The 19117-nt window shown below is 55.3% G+C and overlaps 4 protein-coding genes across 4 annotated transcripts; 1 reads left to right on the top strand and 3 right to left on the bottom strand.

Moving 5' to 3' along the window:
• Nucleotides 1–428: 428 nt before the first annotated feature.
• J7T55_008754 (proteasome component c5) lies at nucleotides 429–1287 on the bottom strand (the record flags this gene model as incomplete). Its single annotated transcript, XM_053139106.1, has 2 exons — nucleotides 429–1116; nucleotides 1181–1287. 2 exons carry the CDS (start codon nucleotides 1285–1287, stop codon nucleotides 429–431), a joined length of 795 nt encoding a protein of 264 aa, XP_052998028.1.
• Nucleotides 1288–1815: 528 nt separating this feature from the next.
• Nucleotides 1816–7901, top strand: J7T55_008753 (uncharacterized protein; the record flags this gene model as incomplete). The annotated part of the gene is made up of 6 exons (XM_053139104.1): nucleotides 1816–2004; nucleotides 2063–3661; nucleotides 3715–6051; nucleotides 6106–6312; nucleotides 6362–6649; nucleotides 6702–7901. The coding sequence occupies 6 exons, from the start codon at nucleotides 1816–1818 to the stop codon at nucleotides 7899–7901; spliced, it is 5820 nt and encodes a 1939-aa protein (XP_052998027.1).
• Nucleotides 7902–8614: 713 nt separating this feature from the next.
• J7T55_008752 (cation diffusion facilitator 10) lies at nucleotides 8615–10436 on the bottom strand (the record flags this gene model as incomplete). Its single annotated transcript, XM_053139103.1, has 2 exons — nucleotides 8615–8726; nucleotides 8797–10436. The coding sequence occupies 2 exons, from the start codon at nucleotides 10434–10436 to the stop codon at nucleotides 8615–8617; spliced, it is 1752 nt and encodes a 583-aa protein (XP_052998026.1).
• A 2482-nt stretch (nucleotides 10437–12918) lies between these two features.
• Nucleotides 12919–13709, bottom strand: J7T55_008751 (phosphoribosylglycinamide formyltransferase; the record flags this gene model as incomplete). The annotated part of the gene is made up of 2 exons (XM_053139102.1): nucleotides 12919–13187; nucleotides 13307–13709. The coding sequence occupies 2 exons, from the start codon at nucleotides 13707–13709 to the stop codon at nucleotides 12919–12921; spliced, it is 672 nt and encodes a 223-aa protein (XP_052998025.1).
• Nucleotides 13710–19117: the final 5408 nt, after the last annotated feature.

Raw genomic sequence — 19117 nt, 5'->3', positions numbered from 1 at the left:
CTTGTATCGACCAGCCTATTCAATAGATTGTGCAACCACCTGGTCAGTACCGGCACGGTGGCCCGGTAAGGTGAGCTCGGTTGATGCTACCCGTCGCCGTGGATCTGAGTATCTATATCAATTCTTTGCACTTGATTGCATGTTTAATGCCGATTCGAATGAACGATTTGGGACGGGTCAAGAAATTCAGCCTGGCTCTGTGATCTGCCAGAAAGGGCCACAGAGCGCCCGGTCTGCTCCCACATGGTCGGTGAGTTACTATGCTGTAGTGGCACAATTCTGGCCGAATCAATTTCGTCCACTGCCCAAAAGTGTCGTAAATCTAGTCTTTATGTCATTGCATGTCTTCGAAATCGAGCGACTACCGTGATCGTATCGTACAAGTCGCCTTGCTAAGCAAGTCATGGGACTCACACCCCACAGCCCATTTAGTCCTTCTTCAGAGGCAGCAGAATCTCCTCAATACCATCTTTCGTGATGACCAACATCTGCAGTCCATCACCTACCTCAATGTGTCTCTCCACCGCACCGTCAAACGCATCCTTCACCAATATCTCCACGTCCCTCCGAGCCAACGGCAGCTTCTCCCGCTCCTGCAACTCATGGCCCACGCCGCTGCCTGGCACGAACTGGTTCTTGAAGTTGACCTGGTTGTCCAAGAACGGCATGATCAGACTGGCAGCAGCACCGCCCGCCCGGCACATCTCCCGCTCGTAACTTCCCACAGGATCGTAGCTGTAGACCGCACCCTTGCCCTCCTCGTCGAGACCGCCCAGGATCGCGTATGCGTAGTAGGGGAAGAATCGCTTCTGGTAGAGGATCGTGGACAGCCGCTTGGCGCACGCGTTGACGCTCATGGGCTTGCCGTGGCGGTATCGGTACATCTTGCAGACGGTGTCGAGGCGCTCCTTCAGCGCCTCGCCGTCGGCCGCGAAGCCGCATACGGAGAGAACGAGGTTTGCGTCATGCTGGTCGGCCGTGCTGCCGCCGACCTTGAAGACCTTGGGGTAGTGTCGTGTGTTGATGCTGTAGCCGGCAGTGTGTCGGGTGTCGCCGGCTAGAATGGTGAAGTCTGCACCGGCGATGGCGAGGATGGAGCCACCATTGTCGGTGTAACTGTGGAGTCATCAGCAAACCAGAAGGACGGGAAGCATAGACGAGCGATGGAGCTCCCACTCACGGGTCAAAGCGATGTTGTCGGAACTCGCCATTGTTGGTTGTGGGTGCATCGTTGAACGAGTAGTTGGGCCCGTTCATCAGGGGGTTCTGGCTGAACATGGCAGCCATTTCTGCGATTCTGAGGATGGCAGGGAGGTCGAAAGTGCGCAGGTGAGGAAGAAGGCTCGTGGTGGAGGAAAGTGAGGTTTGTTTGCTGTTCGTGGTAATGGAATGCGTTTGGTGGATGATGGGCTTGAGGCTGCAAGCTGTCGAGTGAGGTCGGGCGCGTCAGCCTTGCTCTGCCTGTAGTCGACAGGGGTAGCTGCAGCTTTGACTAAGCGATGGGCTGGAGCCCGCCAATGTTACCAGTGGAAGATTTGATTGGACTGGTTATTAGCTGTCATCTCTCTAGGACAAGGGTAAGGGGCCAGCGTCTAGGGGATGCCGTCAGCCCGATCCCATGTGCTGCTATGTAAAGACGGAAGTTGGGGGCTACCACAGTCGCAAACATCCACCTGGTAGAACCATACTGATTCCGAGGACCGTTTGTCTTACTGGAATGAAATTTAATTGATCTGTCCTTCTCTTGTTGTCCCGCGCCATCTTCTGCCCCGATTTGACCTGCCGAGGTACCCTGCGTGCCTTGCGCCAGCCAACATGGCTCGAGACATTCGTTCGAAGGCGCTGGAGCGAATCGCCGCCCTCTCGGCTTCCAAGCCTACGGCACCATTCGAGAAGTCGGACCTGGACCGTCTCTGCAGGGCCTGCCCTAGCCATACGAGGGCGAGAAGTAACACGAATGGGTCCGAACCTCGGAAGTCCTCGTCTCTAGGGCGAGTTCCCATGGTGAGCGAGCATCTTGTGATCGTGGCCATTGTCGAGCGGCGCTGACTGACTGTCGCAGACAATCCGAGAGTTCGAAGTCCTGTTGTCTCTTTGCAAAGCCGCTCCGCTGGTCCAAAACAGCCAGAACGCTCAGAGGCTTACCCGGCAATTGTCCCCCTACTTGCTCGACGCCCATTTCCAGGAATTTGCGCCCTCGCCGTTCTACCGAAGAATCGAGCCCTCCCCAACCGAATCGCTTGCCTATCATGTAACCTCGGCTCTGCTTTGTCTTGGGAATCACGATGCCGACATATACGAGAACGTCTCCGCCAACGTATCAGTCTTCTTGAAAGCTTGTGCGCGTGCAAGTGAGAGTCTGATGGCCGCGCAGGGAGAGGGAGGCGGCGATGTGAGCCTCGCGGATGCTATACAGACAGCTTCAATTGCCGTCGCTTTGCTGGGCTTCCTCGACGCAGCGGCGGCTCAGGCCGACTTTTGGAAGGTGGGAGGTCGACTGGCTCTCATACAACGACTGCAGAGGTTGCTGAACGAGAAATTCCTGATTGCTGTGGAGACCTCTTTCTCAAAGATTCGCAACTCTCACTCCCATGATCGTCCGGCTAAGGAATGGAGACGGTACCTGCGCCACTACCAGGAAGTTCGGCGACCCTTGGGAGCGATGCTTCTTCAGCAGAGGTTCATGCTACTCGTCACGTCTTCGACGTCGCTTTTGGTCGCAGAGAACTCGGCTCTGAAAAAGACCCATGTCCTTGATCTGTTGATGGCAGGCGAAGGGCTTCTTCGACCCGGTACTGCCAGGAGTGGAAACGGGGACACGAGTTCTGTCGTGACTTATTCAAACATTGTCATCGACCAATTGAACTATCTGGAGTCCAGCGCAGATTTCATTCGTATGAGCTCTTCGTCACAACAGAAGATAGCTTGTGCAGTCAAGGCGGCAGCATTTATCAGCTACCTCAACTGCTCTAGACTCAACGAAGACGCGGCGGACACCGACACACTGATGGCGTGGTTGGAAGATACAGTGATTGATCCTGACCAAATGGCGGATGAGGATCTGGCTTCCGTCGTTCTTCGATCCATGGCGATTGTCTGCAGAATGTCTCCTACACATGGCGCCAATGTTAGCCGCTTGCTGCCCCGATTTATTGTGCAAGGCCGAGCTCCAAGTCATATCGTCGTAATGGCTTCTCAATGCTTGGCTTATGTGCTTCGGATGCTATCAACCGATGCAGTCATCACCACACTGTACACCCTGGGCAATGTGCTCAGCCCTACTACCGAGGAGAATGATAAAGCCGACTTTGCGCTCGAAAACAGCGATTCGCAGGTCTACCGAGGACGACAATCAACAGGAAGCTCGATATCTCTTCAATTCCTTGGTGAAGAAGAGACGTCCACGGTGTACATCAATGTCGTTGATGCAATTTGTGGCATAGCGACTGCTTGCAACGACGAGAAGATCTCTGCTCTAGCCCAGTCTATCCTACTCCAAAAATATGACAGGATCAGCAATGTGGTGGACGCTAGAGTTATTACTGGAGCAGCGGTGCTGTCACTGAGTGCAGGACAGCTCGAATTCCGCTCTCTACTCAAGAGTTTTGCACGCATTGCCCATTCTGCTGTGGTGGACAATCGAGTCATCATTCTGCACGCGGTAAGTAGCTCACTTATAATAAAGAGAGTGAGATCTTACTAATCGTTTTTCAGTTAACCGCGGCCAGGAATCACATATCTGCCAATCTTCACCGGGATTCCCAGCTCTATGACATCTACTGGGACCACATGCTTGATAGCATCGTATCGAAGGGGGATGTGTCTCAAACCAGTCACGCCAAGGAGTCCGACATGGAACTTGCCGCCAAAGAGATTGCTGAATTGCTTCAGCCGTTGGCCGTATTCATGTCCGCAAACGACCTGGCTACGTACAATTGGTCAGATGACGAGTCGCACGCCATGCTACGCGATGCATGGTTCAACATCGTTGTACACGGCTTCAATCCAGTCACTGAGCGCGGCAAGAAGTATGCAGACGATCTGCGGGTCATAGCCATCCATTCGCCGCCGCTGGTCGCCGAGCAGCGTGGCGAGCAGGTTGAGAGTGACATTGAGCTCAACACAGTGCTTCGAAGAGGCATGAGCTCCGACAGAGAGTCACTGCAAAAGAAACACCTGATCGAGCTGGTGTCGTCTAAAGCGTCTGACATCAAGGGCTTGAGCTACCGCAAAGTCATCTTCTTACACACCGCCTACCTCGTTGAAAGCTTAAGAGCCGAATCGGGTGATTGCACCAAGGTGCTGTCATACTTCCTCGAGCCGAGCATGCGGAAGGGTGATGTAAGCAGTGTCATGGAGGGCATCACGGGTGTTGTTGTAGAGAAATACTTAAGGAAAACGCTCGGTGGCGTCAACAACACCTTCTCTGCGCAATACGCAGCGTCACAGTTGGCCACGATCTTCTGCAATTGCTGTCACAGAATCGAGCGCGTCCAACAGGCAGCATATGCCTGCGCCGACCGCATCATTCGTGACGTCCCCTCGGCCTTGTGCCGTCGATCCTCACTGTTCGCCTTGCTAGAGCTGCTGTCTCTGATGTGGGCAAGCTGTTTGGAGGCAGAGACAGAGATGTATGAGCCGAGGTCGACTTTCACTTCCGAACGTGGGAACGTGACAGTTGAGCTGTCCGATGATTACATGTTCAGAAAGTTCACCCTGAATCGGCTGTACAAGGCCGCCAGAGGTTGGGTTTCGACAGCCATCAACCTGTCACCAGCGGACGTCAAGGGGCTGTTGCAAACTCACCTTTCCGAATTCGATGATGAAGGCGCTTATGGCCATGTGTCTCTTGGCAGGTCCTTTGCGATGGAACTCGGGTCCGCCATTCCAGTATCAGATCAGAGGCTGATCTCGATTGACGGAGTCGGCGAGGCCAACATCAACACAGCTTCAGACTTCATTGCTCAATATACCACACGCCAGGAATACCGCTATGCAGAGGCGTTGCCAGACCACAGTCTGGAGTGGTTGACATTTATGCGAATTGACAGGAGGGCGTCTTATTTGTCAGGTGCTGACACGGAGAGTGCCGACGCAGTTACAGCTTTGGCCCATATTGAGAATCGCATCTTACAGAAGCGAAACACGCCGATGGTCGACGTTCGTGATATCCTTCGTCGCGCCGCTGCTCTGTTATGTCGCAGCGAGTCAGGACAGGAATGTGCGGTTGCGCACCATCTCGTGAGCATACCATTCGCCATGTTTACGAAGCAGGCCATGAAGCTTGGAATCTCATTGTGGTTGGGGGTGATGAACGAAAATCCTATCTGGGAGCCTCGGATTCTCAATGAGATCACGCAGCAGTGGGAGCTCAGCATCCACAAAAAGCTTGGCCTGTTCAGCATTGCGATCACATCCCCAGACCCATTCTTTCTCAAGGAAGAATTCGCTCCTAGTGACCAAGAGGCTCTTACAAAACGCAAACAATTAGTTCACAACCTTCTTTCGCCGCATGCTCGCCTGTTGGAGTTCCTCGGCAGCCATTTCAACGCGACGCGACTGGGTAGTCCCGACACACAGAAAGTACTCGTCAGACTACTCGATGTCACAATGGAGGAGTTGGCGAAGGCCACGCCTCACCCACTGGCGAGAGAAATCAGACTCCAGCTTGTTCTGTTTGGGCTGAAAGTCCTGCGCACTTCAACGACAATTGGTCCAGTGTCACAATGGCGTTTGAAAGACAAACTTCTGTCTGCAGCTTTGAGTTGGTTCTGCCATGCCCCCAAGTGGTCCTTCGGTAGCAACATGCTACAGATGAAGACAGAAATTCGCCTCATCACAGATGTTATCAACGCTGTCAAGGCCGTCGGCTTCATTGGAGCTCACTCCGTGGGCACTTTCAGGTCCCTGCAGGCCCTTCAATCCAAAGAACAGCTCTTGCTACTCTTGTTGGAGAGCGAACAGTCTAGGCTAACCGTTTGGGTCTATCCTCTGAGCGAGCCGACCCAACGGCCATCGACCTTGATTCACACTGGCAAAGGGGCACTCGAAGTAAGATTTCAATCTTTTCTGTGATTTGTGGCAAAAACACTAACGGCTGTCTAGAATGCGCTGCTTCCCTTGATCCGTACGGCATGGGTTGAGAGCCCCTCGCTTGCGATAGAGCTTTGCACAAGATTCCAGTCTCCCCGAGTCCTCAAGGAGATTCGAATGTTGCTTCTCGCATACCCTGAGAAGGCTGTATCGGAGCCCGAAGCTCTACCAATCCTTCTGGGCGGGGTCCTACCCAGTGATGTCAACAGCCAGTTGAGAGTGAGTTTGGTCATATCAACCGATTTCGAAATTGTCCTAACCTGTGTAGTCCCTATTGTTCTGGGCTCCCGTGAATCCCATCACCGCAGTCACGTATTTCCTCCCAGCGTATCAGAACCACCCATTCCTCATCCAATATGCCATGCGGGCGCTTGAGAGTCACTCTGTTGATGTGACCTTTTTCTATGTCCCTCAGATCGTGCAGACACTTAGATATGATGCACTGGGTTACGTTGAGCGTTACATCATAGAGACTGCGCAATTCTCTCAACTCTTTGCCCACCAGATCATATGGAACATGAAGGCCAACTCCTACAAAGACGATGACGCCCAAATTGTGAGCAATTCCCCCCTTAGAAGGACTGAATCCATGTTCTGACAATTCACAGCCCGATGACATCAAACCTACCTTGGACAAGGTGATGGAGAGAATGGTTGACAGCTTTGACCCTGTTGATCGAGAATTCTACGAACGAGAGTTCACATTCTTCGACGAGGTTACCGGTATTTCAGGTAAACTGAAACCTCTGATCAAGAAGTCAAAGCCGGAGAAGGCGCAAAAGATTGAAGAGGAGCTCCGCAACATCAAGGTCGAAGTTGGAGTCTATCTTCCCAGTAACCCAGATGGCGTTGTCATTGGCATTGACCGGAAGTCTGGTAAGCCACTTCAGAGTCACGCAAAAGCGCCTTTCATGGCCACCTTCCGGATTAAGAAGGACAAGGGAGGCTTGGAGGAAACGGGCAGCATGATCGAGGAGACAGTGGAACGTGGTGTGGCTCCTGGCCCCTCAGAGCAAACGATCGAGGTGTGGCAGTCGGCCATCTTCAAGGTCGGCGACGACTGCCGACAAGACGTCCTCGCGCTACAGATGATCGCCGCCTTCCGTGGTATCTTCCACAGCGTTGGGCTGGACGTGTACGTTTTCCCGTATCGTGTGACCGCCACAGCGCCAGGCTGCGGTGTCATCGATGTGCTGCCCAACTCGGTATCCCGTGACATGCTCGGCCGTGAGGCTGTCAACGGGCTGTACGACTACTTCATCTCCAAATACGGCAATGAGGACTCGCTGCGGTTCCAGCAGGCGCGCAACAACTTTGTCAAGTCAATGGCGGCGTACTCGCTCATCTCGTTCCTCCTGCAGTTCAAGGATCGTCACAACGGCAACATCATGATCGACGACGCGGGCCACATCCTGCACATCGACTTTGGTTTCTGCTTTGACATCGCACCGGGCGGCATCAAGTTCGAGCGCGCCCCGTTCAAGCTGACATCGGAGATGGTCGCCGTCATGGGCGGCAGCACGAACCACCAGTCGTTCAAGTGGTTCGAGGAGCTCATCGTCAAGTCGTTCCTGGCAAGCCGCACGCACGTCGAGAAGCTGAGCCAGATCGTCCTGCTCATGATGGACAGCGGGCTGCCGTGCTTCAAGCCCGAGAGCGTGGAGCACTTCAAGCAGCGCTTCGTGCTGGAAAAGACCGAGAGGGAGGCGGCCGACTTCATGAAGGAGCTGGTCCGCAAGAGCTACTCGAGCTACTCGACGGGCATCTACGATCAGTTCCAGCTGATGACCAACGGTATTCCCTATTAGGGGAAATCAAGGCTTGCTGGGGGATGTATATTTTCTGGGTGGCACTTGAAGAAACGCGGCCATTTCGTTACAAAGGATCTTAATACGCATTAATAGTCTCAGTCGCAGACCAGTTTTGAGTCTTGCACATATCGTCTTGAAATACACATGTTCATTTCACTAATCTGCCTTTCTGCCTTGCTTCGTGCACAATGTCGGCCTTGGTTTGCTTCGGCCCCGTGATCAGATTCTGGACAAAGAAGTCAAACTTGAACCACACTCGATGGCCGGAGGAACGGCCTGGTCTCTATTGACTCTACAAATGCAGTGGTCCTAAAGCCCTTTTCCTCATCTCAGTTACCCGTATGTTGCTCGTTGGGCAACCCACACAGTTGCACGAGGGGTGCAGTGACGTCTTCAAACAAGCTCACGATGCCTGCGAACAGACAGATTATCCAGCCTCAGCATTTCGCTCCTACAACAATCTCACCGAGAACGAGAGCAAGCGGTCTTTTGGACAAAAAACCTGGTGGGTGGAGCCATGGAGACCATGCGACCGACTCGCAGTGACGCTCCTGGCGAATGCAATTCCCTCTAACTATGTGTATCCAAGCATGCCGCACACGAACTTCGCCGCAGAATCAAAACGCCGTTTTTTATTTTGTAAATGCCGCCCTTCCCACCACCTCCCAAACTCCTGCGCAGATATGACCCATACGCCACGCTCCCATTTCTCAAGCCGCCTGCTGCTCCATGTGAGTGGGCAGGTTATAACTAGCATAATCGCAATGTACGAAAGCCCTGTCCACGATAGGGACGGACTCCAAGACGTATTGTAGACTCTCACTGTTTGCCAATTAGTTAGTCGGGTGTCCTCCAACATCAAAATCGAGCAGGGAGGGGGGGGGGCACTCACGCAAGGTCATGGCTGTCCTTTAGCGACGTGCTGGCGTCCAGCACAATGTCCACCTCCACGTTCAGCTTGTCGCCTGAGTGGTATGCCTGCAGGCCCTGGATCTGCCGGATGGTCTTGGCGAAGCGCATCGTCAGGTACAGCAGGATGTTGCGCTGGTCTGCCGTGGCGGAGAACCCGCAGAGGTTCTTGATGTGCTCGCTGGCGCTGTGGCTCCAGTTGAAGATGACGACCATGGACAGCAGCAGGCCGCCCAGCGCGTCGAGCCACCAGATGCCGGCGTAGTACCCGACGATAGGGAAGGCGATGGAGCCCAGGTTGAAGATGATGTCGGTCATGGCGTCGTCGGCGAGCGCCTGCACGGACGAGTTCTTGATCAGCCGGCACCAGAACCAGCACAGGCCCTTGATGATGACGGTGCTGGCCATGATGCCGATTGCAGACGCGGTGAGCTGGATGACGGTGTGGTCCTTGCCCGCCAGCGTCTGGATGGCTTCGAGGGCGACCTGGACGAACGAGGTGATCATGATGACCGAGAAGACAAGCACGCCGACCGGTTCCAGGCGCCGCCGCCCCACGGGGTAGCGGTACTGGTCCTGCCGGGAGATCAGGGTGGTGGTGATCCAGACAATGACTGTCGAGAGGAAATCCAGTGCCGCATCCACCAGACTTGCGAGCACGGAGACGGAGGGAACTGAGATGATGACCGCGAGCTTCCCCAGAAGAAGGGTCAGATTCGCAATGAAGTTGACGTAAATAGCCACCGTGACAATACGAGCGCTGCTGTCAACATCGTCGTCATCGGCCCAAGGAATCTCGGGCTTGGCTTTGTCCTCGTCATCGTCATCGGGAATGAGGTCGGCGTCACCGTTTAGCTGCTTGTTCTTGATGATGAGCGGCGTCGCCTCCATCACCGAGATGTCCGATGACGAAGATGATTCCAAGTTGGTCGGGCGGTAGATGTCCTTGGGCGTCCGCTTCACCTTCTTCACCACAGTCCCATACCCCGGTGTTGAGCCGCTGCCGCTGCCACTGCCGCTGGCGGAGCTGGATATGGGCTGCCCGTTGCTGCTCGGGGTGGAGGGCTCTTCGGAGATGGTGGCTGGGACCTCGACGCCGCGGCGGAAGGCGGAAAGGGGCATGTGGTTGTACTCGTTCAGGAGGTCGTGGGGCAGGGACGAGTCCAGCAGCTTGTCGATGTACAGATACTGCTGTATCAGGTAGTTTGTGCGCTCGTAGTAGCCTCGCACAGGCTTTCCGGGCATGTTCTTCAGCTGCTCCTCGGTCTTCCAATACCTCTCCCACTTATAGCGAGGGTTTGTGCTGCCGATCAGACGCATGCTGCGCATCTGGGGCCCGGTGAGGAGGGCGTTCAGGCGACGCTCCTCGGCCAGGGAGCGGTGGTCATCATCGTCTTCGTCCAGGCTGTTGCGGTGCCTGAAAGCGGTCCAATCGGGGAATGGGCCGCTGGCGACGGCTTCCTCCTCGTCGTGGAAGGCTTTCCACCCTGGACTGTGAATTGAGGCCTGAGAGCGGTTCCTGATGAGCTGGGTGAGGGTGCCGTGGCCCTTTGAAGCCAGCATGTTCGGCTCATCTTGTTGCAGCAGAAGCGACGAAGGGCGCCGGTGTGAAGGGGACGTCATGTTGGGTGGTTTGTTGGACGTGGCCAGGGCCGTCGCAACGCGCAAACTCGCCCTGGGGGATGCCGAATTGCGCGGGAGACGGTCTTGAGCTCGGAATTGGCCTTGGGATACTGCTGCGAATGCAATTGAGCAGACAGAAGCTCTTCTGGTTCTTTTCCGTGGGCTCTAATTCCGCGTGAGCGCGAACAAGAGCGAAGGAGATGATGGAGCCGCAGCCGGCCTTTTTAGATTGGCATCTGCAGCCGCAGTAGTGGGGGGCCAAGGCGTCTAGCGATCTATAAGTAGGCTGTGAATAGCAGAACCTGTAGATCCACCCACAAGACAGGACGAGGCTGGGTAGGAACAGGACGAGGCGGGACTGGACAGGTCAGGATTGGCCGGGACGAGACAAGACAACACAAGACAACATAAACCGAGCCAAGAGGAGCGGCGCTGGGCAGTGCTTTAAATGCGCAGTCCCTAGCGGACCACACATGTGTGCATGCTATCACACATAGCTCGACCTAGACGGCACTGCAGATTTCTGGGGCCATAACGGTACTTTTGCTGCAATAATTGCACGCGTGCGTGCATTGGCGTGCCCGTGGCAACACATTCGTCACGAACCAGGCCTCACAAGCCGGTTCCTATCCGACAACGGTGTGGCAGAATGATGCCTGCCAAGGCCCAACGACGTCGAGGAGTATGCGCCGGATTCTCACACTCATACATGCTACTATGGCGTGTATGGGTAGCCGAACGTTGAATACCTCCCAAGCCCTGCCCAGCTAGGGGTCACCCCCGCCGATCCCTGGGGCGTCCTGTTGGCTCAGGCTGGCCAGGGCAGCTTCTGCCGGGCCGCATACAAGCGTACGTGCAGAACGAGATGGGGTCAAGCTTGGAGCAGGGACTGTGACTGACGCGCAGCTCTCTGCCGCTGTGCCTACAGCATAACCGCATAGTAACCCCGTGCTATCTCCAGACGGTAGTCTACCACCGCTCATGGCCCGCAGCAGACAGCCGCTTCTTGAAACTCAACAGCCGGGCTACGACAGTACACGCATGAGACGAGGCCACGGCGGGTCGCCTCTCAGGAAACACCAGCGCCCATGTCAATTTGAATGTCATTATTCCCAGGAAAGGACCCTTGATAGGACCCTTGCTCGGCACATTGGACCCCTTCTGGTTTCAGGCCTGCTCAATGGAGGCAGCTGAAGGGATGAAGGGTCTTGTTCGGGACGACACATCTTGTCGATCACTTTGGGGCCGTCTCTCTGCTTGTGATGGGTGTCTCAGGTATTGCTCACTACCGGACTTGCTCAGCGGGCCCGAAACCGATCAACGGCCTGGTGGTGGAGATCGAGAGCCCGGCACTCATTAACAAAACAAACAGCCTCGCAGCCCCGGGGGTCTCGCATCAGGTCATCCATGACCTTCGTCTCGTCTCTCGTCGTGGCAGGCGCACGCAGATGTATGCACAGACAGATGTGACTCCAGGGACACCCGCTTCACCATCTCCTCTCGGCCGACGTCCATCCTGTGCACGGGTGCTCGGATCCATGCCCTGTCCGGACATGGAACCACACCGCCCCTCTCTGATGCTGCAAGCACGAGACTCAGGACGTGTGGCCGAACCTGCCTCCGGGCAATGTCAGTGTAATGTAATGTCACCGTTGTATCGTTGTATTGCCCGTGAGTAATGAGGAATTGCCTTTTTCTCTGCTGATATTTCGCCCCTCTGCGACGGCACGCTGCAATAAGTGCAAGTGTAGCCGATCTCGACCTCGCAAATCTCGCAAATCTCGCACCCTACAATTCTCATCTCGGTCAAGAAATCTTGAAGCAAAGAAGCATGCCAAGAGCTGCTGCGGCTACGCTGCGGCTCCTCTTCACACGGGCTTTGAAACGGAATGAAGGGCACCCAGAAAACATAATCCGTCTTTTCCCTTCAACCGAAATTGCTTCTTTGATTGCCCAAATTTTCAGCCTTTGATCAACCGTCAAGCTAGTATTGTTAGCAGACTAGATAGATCGATCTTCAGCATGTGGACATGCGCACAGCCAAGCAGCGGAGCCCAGGTGTTCGCCTGCAAGCGTGTCAAGGCTGAGATGAGCGATAGCGACGATGCTGTATTTGGCTGACTCGGCATCTCCGCATGGGACTGCTGTCTCGTACGAGGCGATGGAAACGAGGTTTGGCACGCGAAGAGTGCAAGTTCGGGCAAACAAGCTGGTCAGTCATCGATACGATTCGAGGCGTGCAGGTCCAGTATCACGGACCGAGCACCGAGCCTCTGAGCACTACTCCCCGGCGGCATTGATGGCCAACTCCACCACGAAACACTTTGACATGATCTGGGTATCACTGGTATTCCATTTTTGTTGAGCATATCAGCATCAGTTGCTCCTTTTCGCCAGAGTATGCCTTGCCACGAGTGTTCGGCGGTGGCTCTCGAGCGCGTGCTGCTTCGGAGGGCTACTCGCTGGACGGTAGGCGGCAGCGTCATGCGCCATTCTTCTTCGCTAGCAGCTCGCCAACCACCTTGGCCGTTGCCTCCACGATCAGCTCGTGCTCGTGGGAGTGTATCCTCTGCTCGAGGTCCTGCAGCGTCTCTCCTTCCCGGCACTCAATCTCTCTTGTCATGATCGGCTGGCCTCTGTCAACCTGGGCGATCACGTAGTGGATCATGATGCCAGTCCGGTTGTTCTTGAGTTTGCCTGCTTGGAAATCCTGATACGCTCGCTCGATTGCGCCGGCACCGTCGAATTGGCCTGTTGGGAGAGGTGTTTATGTTAGCAGAGGATTTGAGGCATGCTGGGAACAAACGTGGTCGTTGATGTTGGATGCTGTTGTGTGGAAAGGCAGTCGGAAGGATATACCAAGCACTCACCTGGTAAAGCAGGATGCAGGTTGATAATTGGTACACCTTTCTCCGCCAAGGAGTTCAGGAATGAAGGTGTAAAGACATGCATCCAGCCGGCCAGGACAATCAGGTCCGGGCTCTGCTCGATCACCTTGTCCGCCAGCACAGCATCGTACCGTGACCTGGCGTCGGCGAGCTTCTCTGCGTCCTTTTCCCCTTTTGCCTGGAACCCACCGGACACCATGTTGAAGTACTCGGAGGGCACGCCGGACTTCTCTGCGCGCGTCACAGCAAAAGCCGTCTTGCGGTTCACGTAGAGTCGCACGACCTGCGAGTTGGGGATGCGGCCGGAGGCGATGGCGTCGAGCAGCGCCTGGAAGTTGCTGCCGCTGCCGCTGGCCATGACGACGATGCGACACGGGGATGCCATGTTGATAGATGCCCGTATTGCCTTGAGGGAAACACTGGGCAGGGTCGAGGAAAGAAGGCGGCGGCGTGGTGATTGCGGTCGACAATGAGATCTCTTCTCACGTCAGCGAACCAATTGCTGTAGCAGAGCTGCCAAAAAAAAAAGCTACCCCTCCATACTTTCCGGCGCTGGAAATTTTAGCCTGGCTGCCCCCACCGGAGAAACAGAAGCAAAAGCCCCCGACTGCGGGTCAGCCAGGCATGCCAGGACAGCGGGGAGATCGGCAGGCCGAGGGTGTCCACCTCGACTGCTGTTCCCGTCCTGCTCCCGCCCTGCTCCCGCCCTGCTTCCCGTCCACCCCGACCTGCCGAACCGTGACACGACCCATCTTCGGGTCCTCTGGTCCTCCGCATTGAGCCCCGCAAGCAGCCGCCCACAGGCCGTCTTCTGGTCAAGGCTTGGTTGCCGATGAGACTTGGTGAGGTTTGAAAGACGGAGACGAAACTCGACCGACAGGCAATTGGAGACAGAGACCTTGCCGCCGCGCCCCCCACCAGCAGTCTTTCATGACTAGCGAAGGCAACGTGTTCCTGCGCAAGCAGAGACAACGTGAAGGACACCAGCGGCGTGTGTGACGCTGGGCTCGTTCAAAGCCCGAATTGTGACACTTGTAGAGTACGGACGACTTTTTCCCCAGAGCAGCTGGCTCTCCAAACCGTCTGGATCCTGGCGGTCGAGTGTGGATTGGTCAGAACAGCTCCTGGATGCGACATGTTTGGTTTGCCACAACCTGCCACCGGCTGCCGATCAGACGCGGGCCAGGAGACAGGAGACGTCGTTTGACATCTGCGAATAGAAACAATGACGAGGAGCCACCTAGAATGTGGGGAATCGACCCATGTGCTGGCGCTCGCAAGCAAGCAAGACGGCTCAGTGTAATCCCCGAGCTCGTCGGGCTTCCCATCGACACCGTGCGGTCAGTCAGTCGGCCTTGCCCACCAGAGCTCGTATCTGCGCCGTTTTATTAGGGAGGCCGCTTATGGCGCTCACCTGTCAGATCCACTGGGCAGCGAGGAAGCAGCACAGCAACATTGGGCCCCTTTCCCTTGCGTCAAGTTCTTTGTCCTGATGACGCTTTGCCTGTCGGATTTCAAGACATCTTATCATGTTATTCTCCCAGCTCGTGTTCTGGCCATCTGACCGTTGGGATATTACGGCTGCATCGGGCAAAGCTTAGGCAGGTCTAGACGATCTCGCCAGCTATTGTCAGCCAGCCAGGCCGAGGCCCAAACGCTACAATAATTATGGTGTGAGATTGCAGCAGCCCGGCTGAGCCGCATCCCCTGCCGGAACGAACTGTTCAACCCTCCGAGGACCTGAGAAATAAACCGTATAGTGTTGCTGTAGAAGCGCCCTAGCTCTATCTGCCGGCCGACTAGGAGTCTTGGACATGATTGGCAGTGCATCGCACCGAGATTAGCCAATTGCACTTCACTAAGCCTTCGTATTGCAATCACCGAATTTGTACTGCTGCATACTGTGTAAGATTTCGGAGGCGAAGAGCCGTTCTAAGAGGAGCTGACGCTGGCGCAAGAGGAAATGAAAACCTATCCTGCGGCTTGGGACAGTAGCCATTCTGAAATTGTCGAGTCCTTGGGCAAAAACAGGATAGCTCGTTCCCGGGATACGGTCGTATACGTCCTTGTCAAAGGCATTGGCTTACTTGTTTATGCTCCTTGTTACCTGTTTCGGTTCTATAACACACAAGCATTCGGCACTTTCGATATTTCTGGGGCTGTTGGTGAGTCGCGTCGTACCTAAATGAACATCGATCGGACTACCATGTTGCTGTTTGCGTGTAAAAGGACTGACCGACAGGAGGGAGGACCAGGCCCCCGGATGCAAGGCCAGGGGTCTGATCTGCAGGAACAGGGGCCAGGGCTGCTCCCACACCCGTATCCCGAAAGGTGTGCCTCGATTTGTGTGTGGAGGTGTGTGGAGGTTGCATGCTGCCTCCAACAATGATGCTGCACTGCAGCATCAGCACCAACCTCCCCTCTCTCCAAAATATGTGGCCGGGAGCTGGCAAAGGCCACGAGTCCATGACGAAGGGATCATTGCAAGTCTGAGCTTGACGACTTGCGGTCCGTCAATCTCGTTTCCACTCTGCACGGTCTTGGCCGAGCAACTTGGCTGTGCTGTTGCACCGGCGCCAGTGCCTGTTAATGATGGACATATCAGGTGCCAGCATCTCTCCACGGGCTGGCAAGGCTGGAAAATTGGCAGGAAACTTGGGTCTCCACCGATGACTTGGTCCCTTAGAACGTGTCCAGTCTCCAGCTAGACGCGTCTTCAGGCCATTACCCTCCTTTTTTCTGGGCTGATCAAGATTCTGAGTTGTTTTAGATCTAGAGCAGTTGCCCATCCGGTCCACCCGCGTGACGATCTGTAGGGCTGGAATGCAAGTCCGGCCTCGCACTTCCACGACCACGGAGGTAAGACGAGGTACGTGGTCTTTCAGCCTGGCCTTGACGCCCACTGGCTGGCCGGGGAGGTTGTGTCTCGGATGAAAGACTCGGAAGTAGTAAAAATGCTGTGTCTTGCCGCAACGACGCACGGGAAGGGCGTTGCTGAAGCTCCACCCCCGCTTCGAGTGGCTGCGGTGTCTTGATGGACAACGGTCAGCTGTTGCCGCTTCGAGCTTGAAAGAGCGAGGAGCGTCCTGATGGTTGTTTAAGCCAGTGGACAAGATGTATCAAGTAGACAGGCCTCTGACCGACTGCGCAGCAAAGAGGGGATCTTTGTTTGGATCTTTTCTTGTGCTGTATCCAAATGAGCAAGACCTGGCACGGTGATCTGCAGGCCCATCGAGGTACTTGGACATACTGCAGTAAGCTTCCCGTGCAGCGGAAGGCTTTGTTCGAGACATTGAACTCGCGCCCATGAATTTGGCCGAGCTACAGGCGGCGGTGAGTATCTGCACGGGTCTTATGGAACACCCGAGACGCTCGCGGGGAAGAATCTGAGTGCATCAAAACCATGGATGGCAGCAAAGACGTGAACGGGCCGTGGCTGTACTGGGCGTGTGTGCCCGAAGCTTGTCATTTGGCATTTGCCAATACATCGAATTTTGCGACGCCAATTCCACTCCAGCTACGACCCCGAGCGAGCCTGTGCTGGGGGTGGGAGCGAGGGAAACAGGCCTTCCGCTCCGCCAATAGTCAAATAAAGCCATCCACCATGAAGGGCAGGCGCCATGTTCGGCCAGACGACCGGAGGCGCCACCGTGGTAGAGGTCGACCGCGATGTTACCCAATTAAAAAAAGGGGGCGGCGATGTGGCTTGCTGTGCCGCAGCAAAACCCCGAGGAGGACTGCAAAGCCGGACGTGGACAAGGCGGGAGCTCCCTTGTCTGGTTTGCCCGTGTCCGCGTCGTGTCGGAGAAAACAAGAGAAACAAAAGAAAAACGGGCCGGGATCTCGTGGGGTATTATTACGTCGTGGTTCGTTGTCCATGATCAACGAGCATATCGCAGCACAACACAGCCCAGCTGGGCCAGGGCAGTCAAGCAAGGCAGTTGGAAGGGCGAAGCATGGCAGAGCAGAGCATAGCATGACTGTCATTTGCGCTGCTGTGGGTTGATGATGGAATGGGAGCTCCAGGACGCTCTAATTTTAAAATAAGCTTCTGGGTACGATACCTTGGGGTACCTGGCAGGGAGCGGCAGTGAGGCTACCCGGCCGTGCCCTTGTGTGTGTGAGAATGACCCTAGATCTGTACCACAGCAGTACCCGGACTGGGTGGGTGACTGGGGTGATTGGGCTGTCCCAGGACCAAATCATGGATGGAATCCGGCAGGGTGGTTCATCTCTACCTAACCTAGGTGAGGAAGGTTCCATGATTTATTTGATCGATAGAAGAGTTCGCCGGAATGGCGGGTGTTGCTGCGAGCTGCGAGATGCCCCTGGGCAGCCCGGCAGCCCCAATAGAGAGGCGGTACAGCACGAAAAGGTAGGCCATGAACGGACTGCCTGACTAACTGACTGAATGATTATCTGAATGCTTGACTGAATATCAAGGAATCCAAGTACACATACCGTATATAGACAGGCGGTCTCCACCTCCTACCCCCACCGGACATGGGCAAGACCAGCCCCAGCCAACACCATCATCCATGCCATTTGCCCCTGGCGTGCAGTGCCAGTGCAGTAGGAGTGCAGTAAGGATGCTTGGTCATTGGACGTAATAGACATGGCAATTATGGCAGTCGATTGTACCACCCCAACCTGGTCTACCTCGCAGCAGGAGCCTGGGCATGCGAGCTTTGCCATACCGAGCTCGCTGTTCTCTCGCTTGCTGTGCTGTTGCTGTATGTACATGGCACGGCCAGTCGACCTTGGAATGGGCAGGTCGGGCCTAGCATTAATCGCTCTCCACCTTGTCCACCTGGGTTGGCAGGGGAGCATGCCTGTGATCGGCGTCAATTGGGGTCAATTGGGGAGGGCCCTGGGACACATGAGCATGGCAGGATGGCTGCAATGGTGCAAGTGTGTTGGAGCTGGCGTGCTGTTGTGCTGGTGTGCTGGAGAAAACACGCACCACGACCCTGCTGGTCGGGCGCACGGGGGCAATCGACGCAAAAGGAACCTGAGCCCTGTCCGACCGCGAGAGAGGATCGGCTGAGCCAACCGCCAGAGCACGCCTTTCCCCTTCTCGCCGCCGCCGCCGCCTGACTGTGACTGCCTGACTTGAACTGAACTGACTGGTCTGAATGACGGCCTGCCTTGCCTGTTAATCCTGTCAATCAATCGCTACAATCAATCTTGCAGTTTTTTTTCTTCCTGCAACTTTTCCCTCTGCATCCTACCTCCCCCTTCGTCACCCCAAACGGTGTTTCTCCCTGCAGCAAAGCAACAAGCAGTCAGCATCGTCCTCCCTCTTTCTTCCAGAGCATTCCGTGATTTCTATTGGTTTTCCTTGCGCTCGGGCTGTTCTGCACCGGTCAATCGTTCTTGAATTTCCTTGTACTGTGCCATACTGTACCTACTACTACTACTACGTCCTTCGTTGCCCTGACGAAACCCCCTCTGGCTCCGCGCCTCTCGTTCGACCCGACGATAGACTTTCTGCATCGCCGTGTCACTTCACATCCAACACCACCTCGATCGTTTCGACTCCAGTCTTCTCTCTTCCTTTCTTTTTGTCTCTCCATTTTCCTTGCTCGATCACCTCTATCCGGACCTACAATCTGGCGCGTCATTGGACACAGCCTGGCGAACTCCGGACCACTTGTGTACTTTGTGTGCGCTGAGACTACTACCGCGTAAGTACAGGACAATGCCATCATCTCTTTGACATGTGCTGCTGCAGTCAGCTTGGGTTCCAGCCCCCGCCCCAGCCCCAGCCTTCTTCTGTCAACGCCCAGAAAT

The sequence above is a fragment of the Diaporthe amygdali genome (genome assembly GCF_026229845.1).
Source record: "Diaporthe amygdali strain CAA958 chromosome Unknown NODE_4_length_2575358_cov_65_588622, whole genome shotgun sequence".
NCBI lineage: Eukaryota > Fungi > Ascomycota > Sordariomycetes > Diaporthales > Diaporthaceae > Diaporthe > Diaporthe amygdali.
This window is presented reverse-complemented; position numbering and strand designations above follow the sequence as displayed.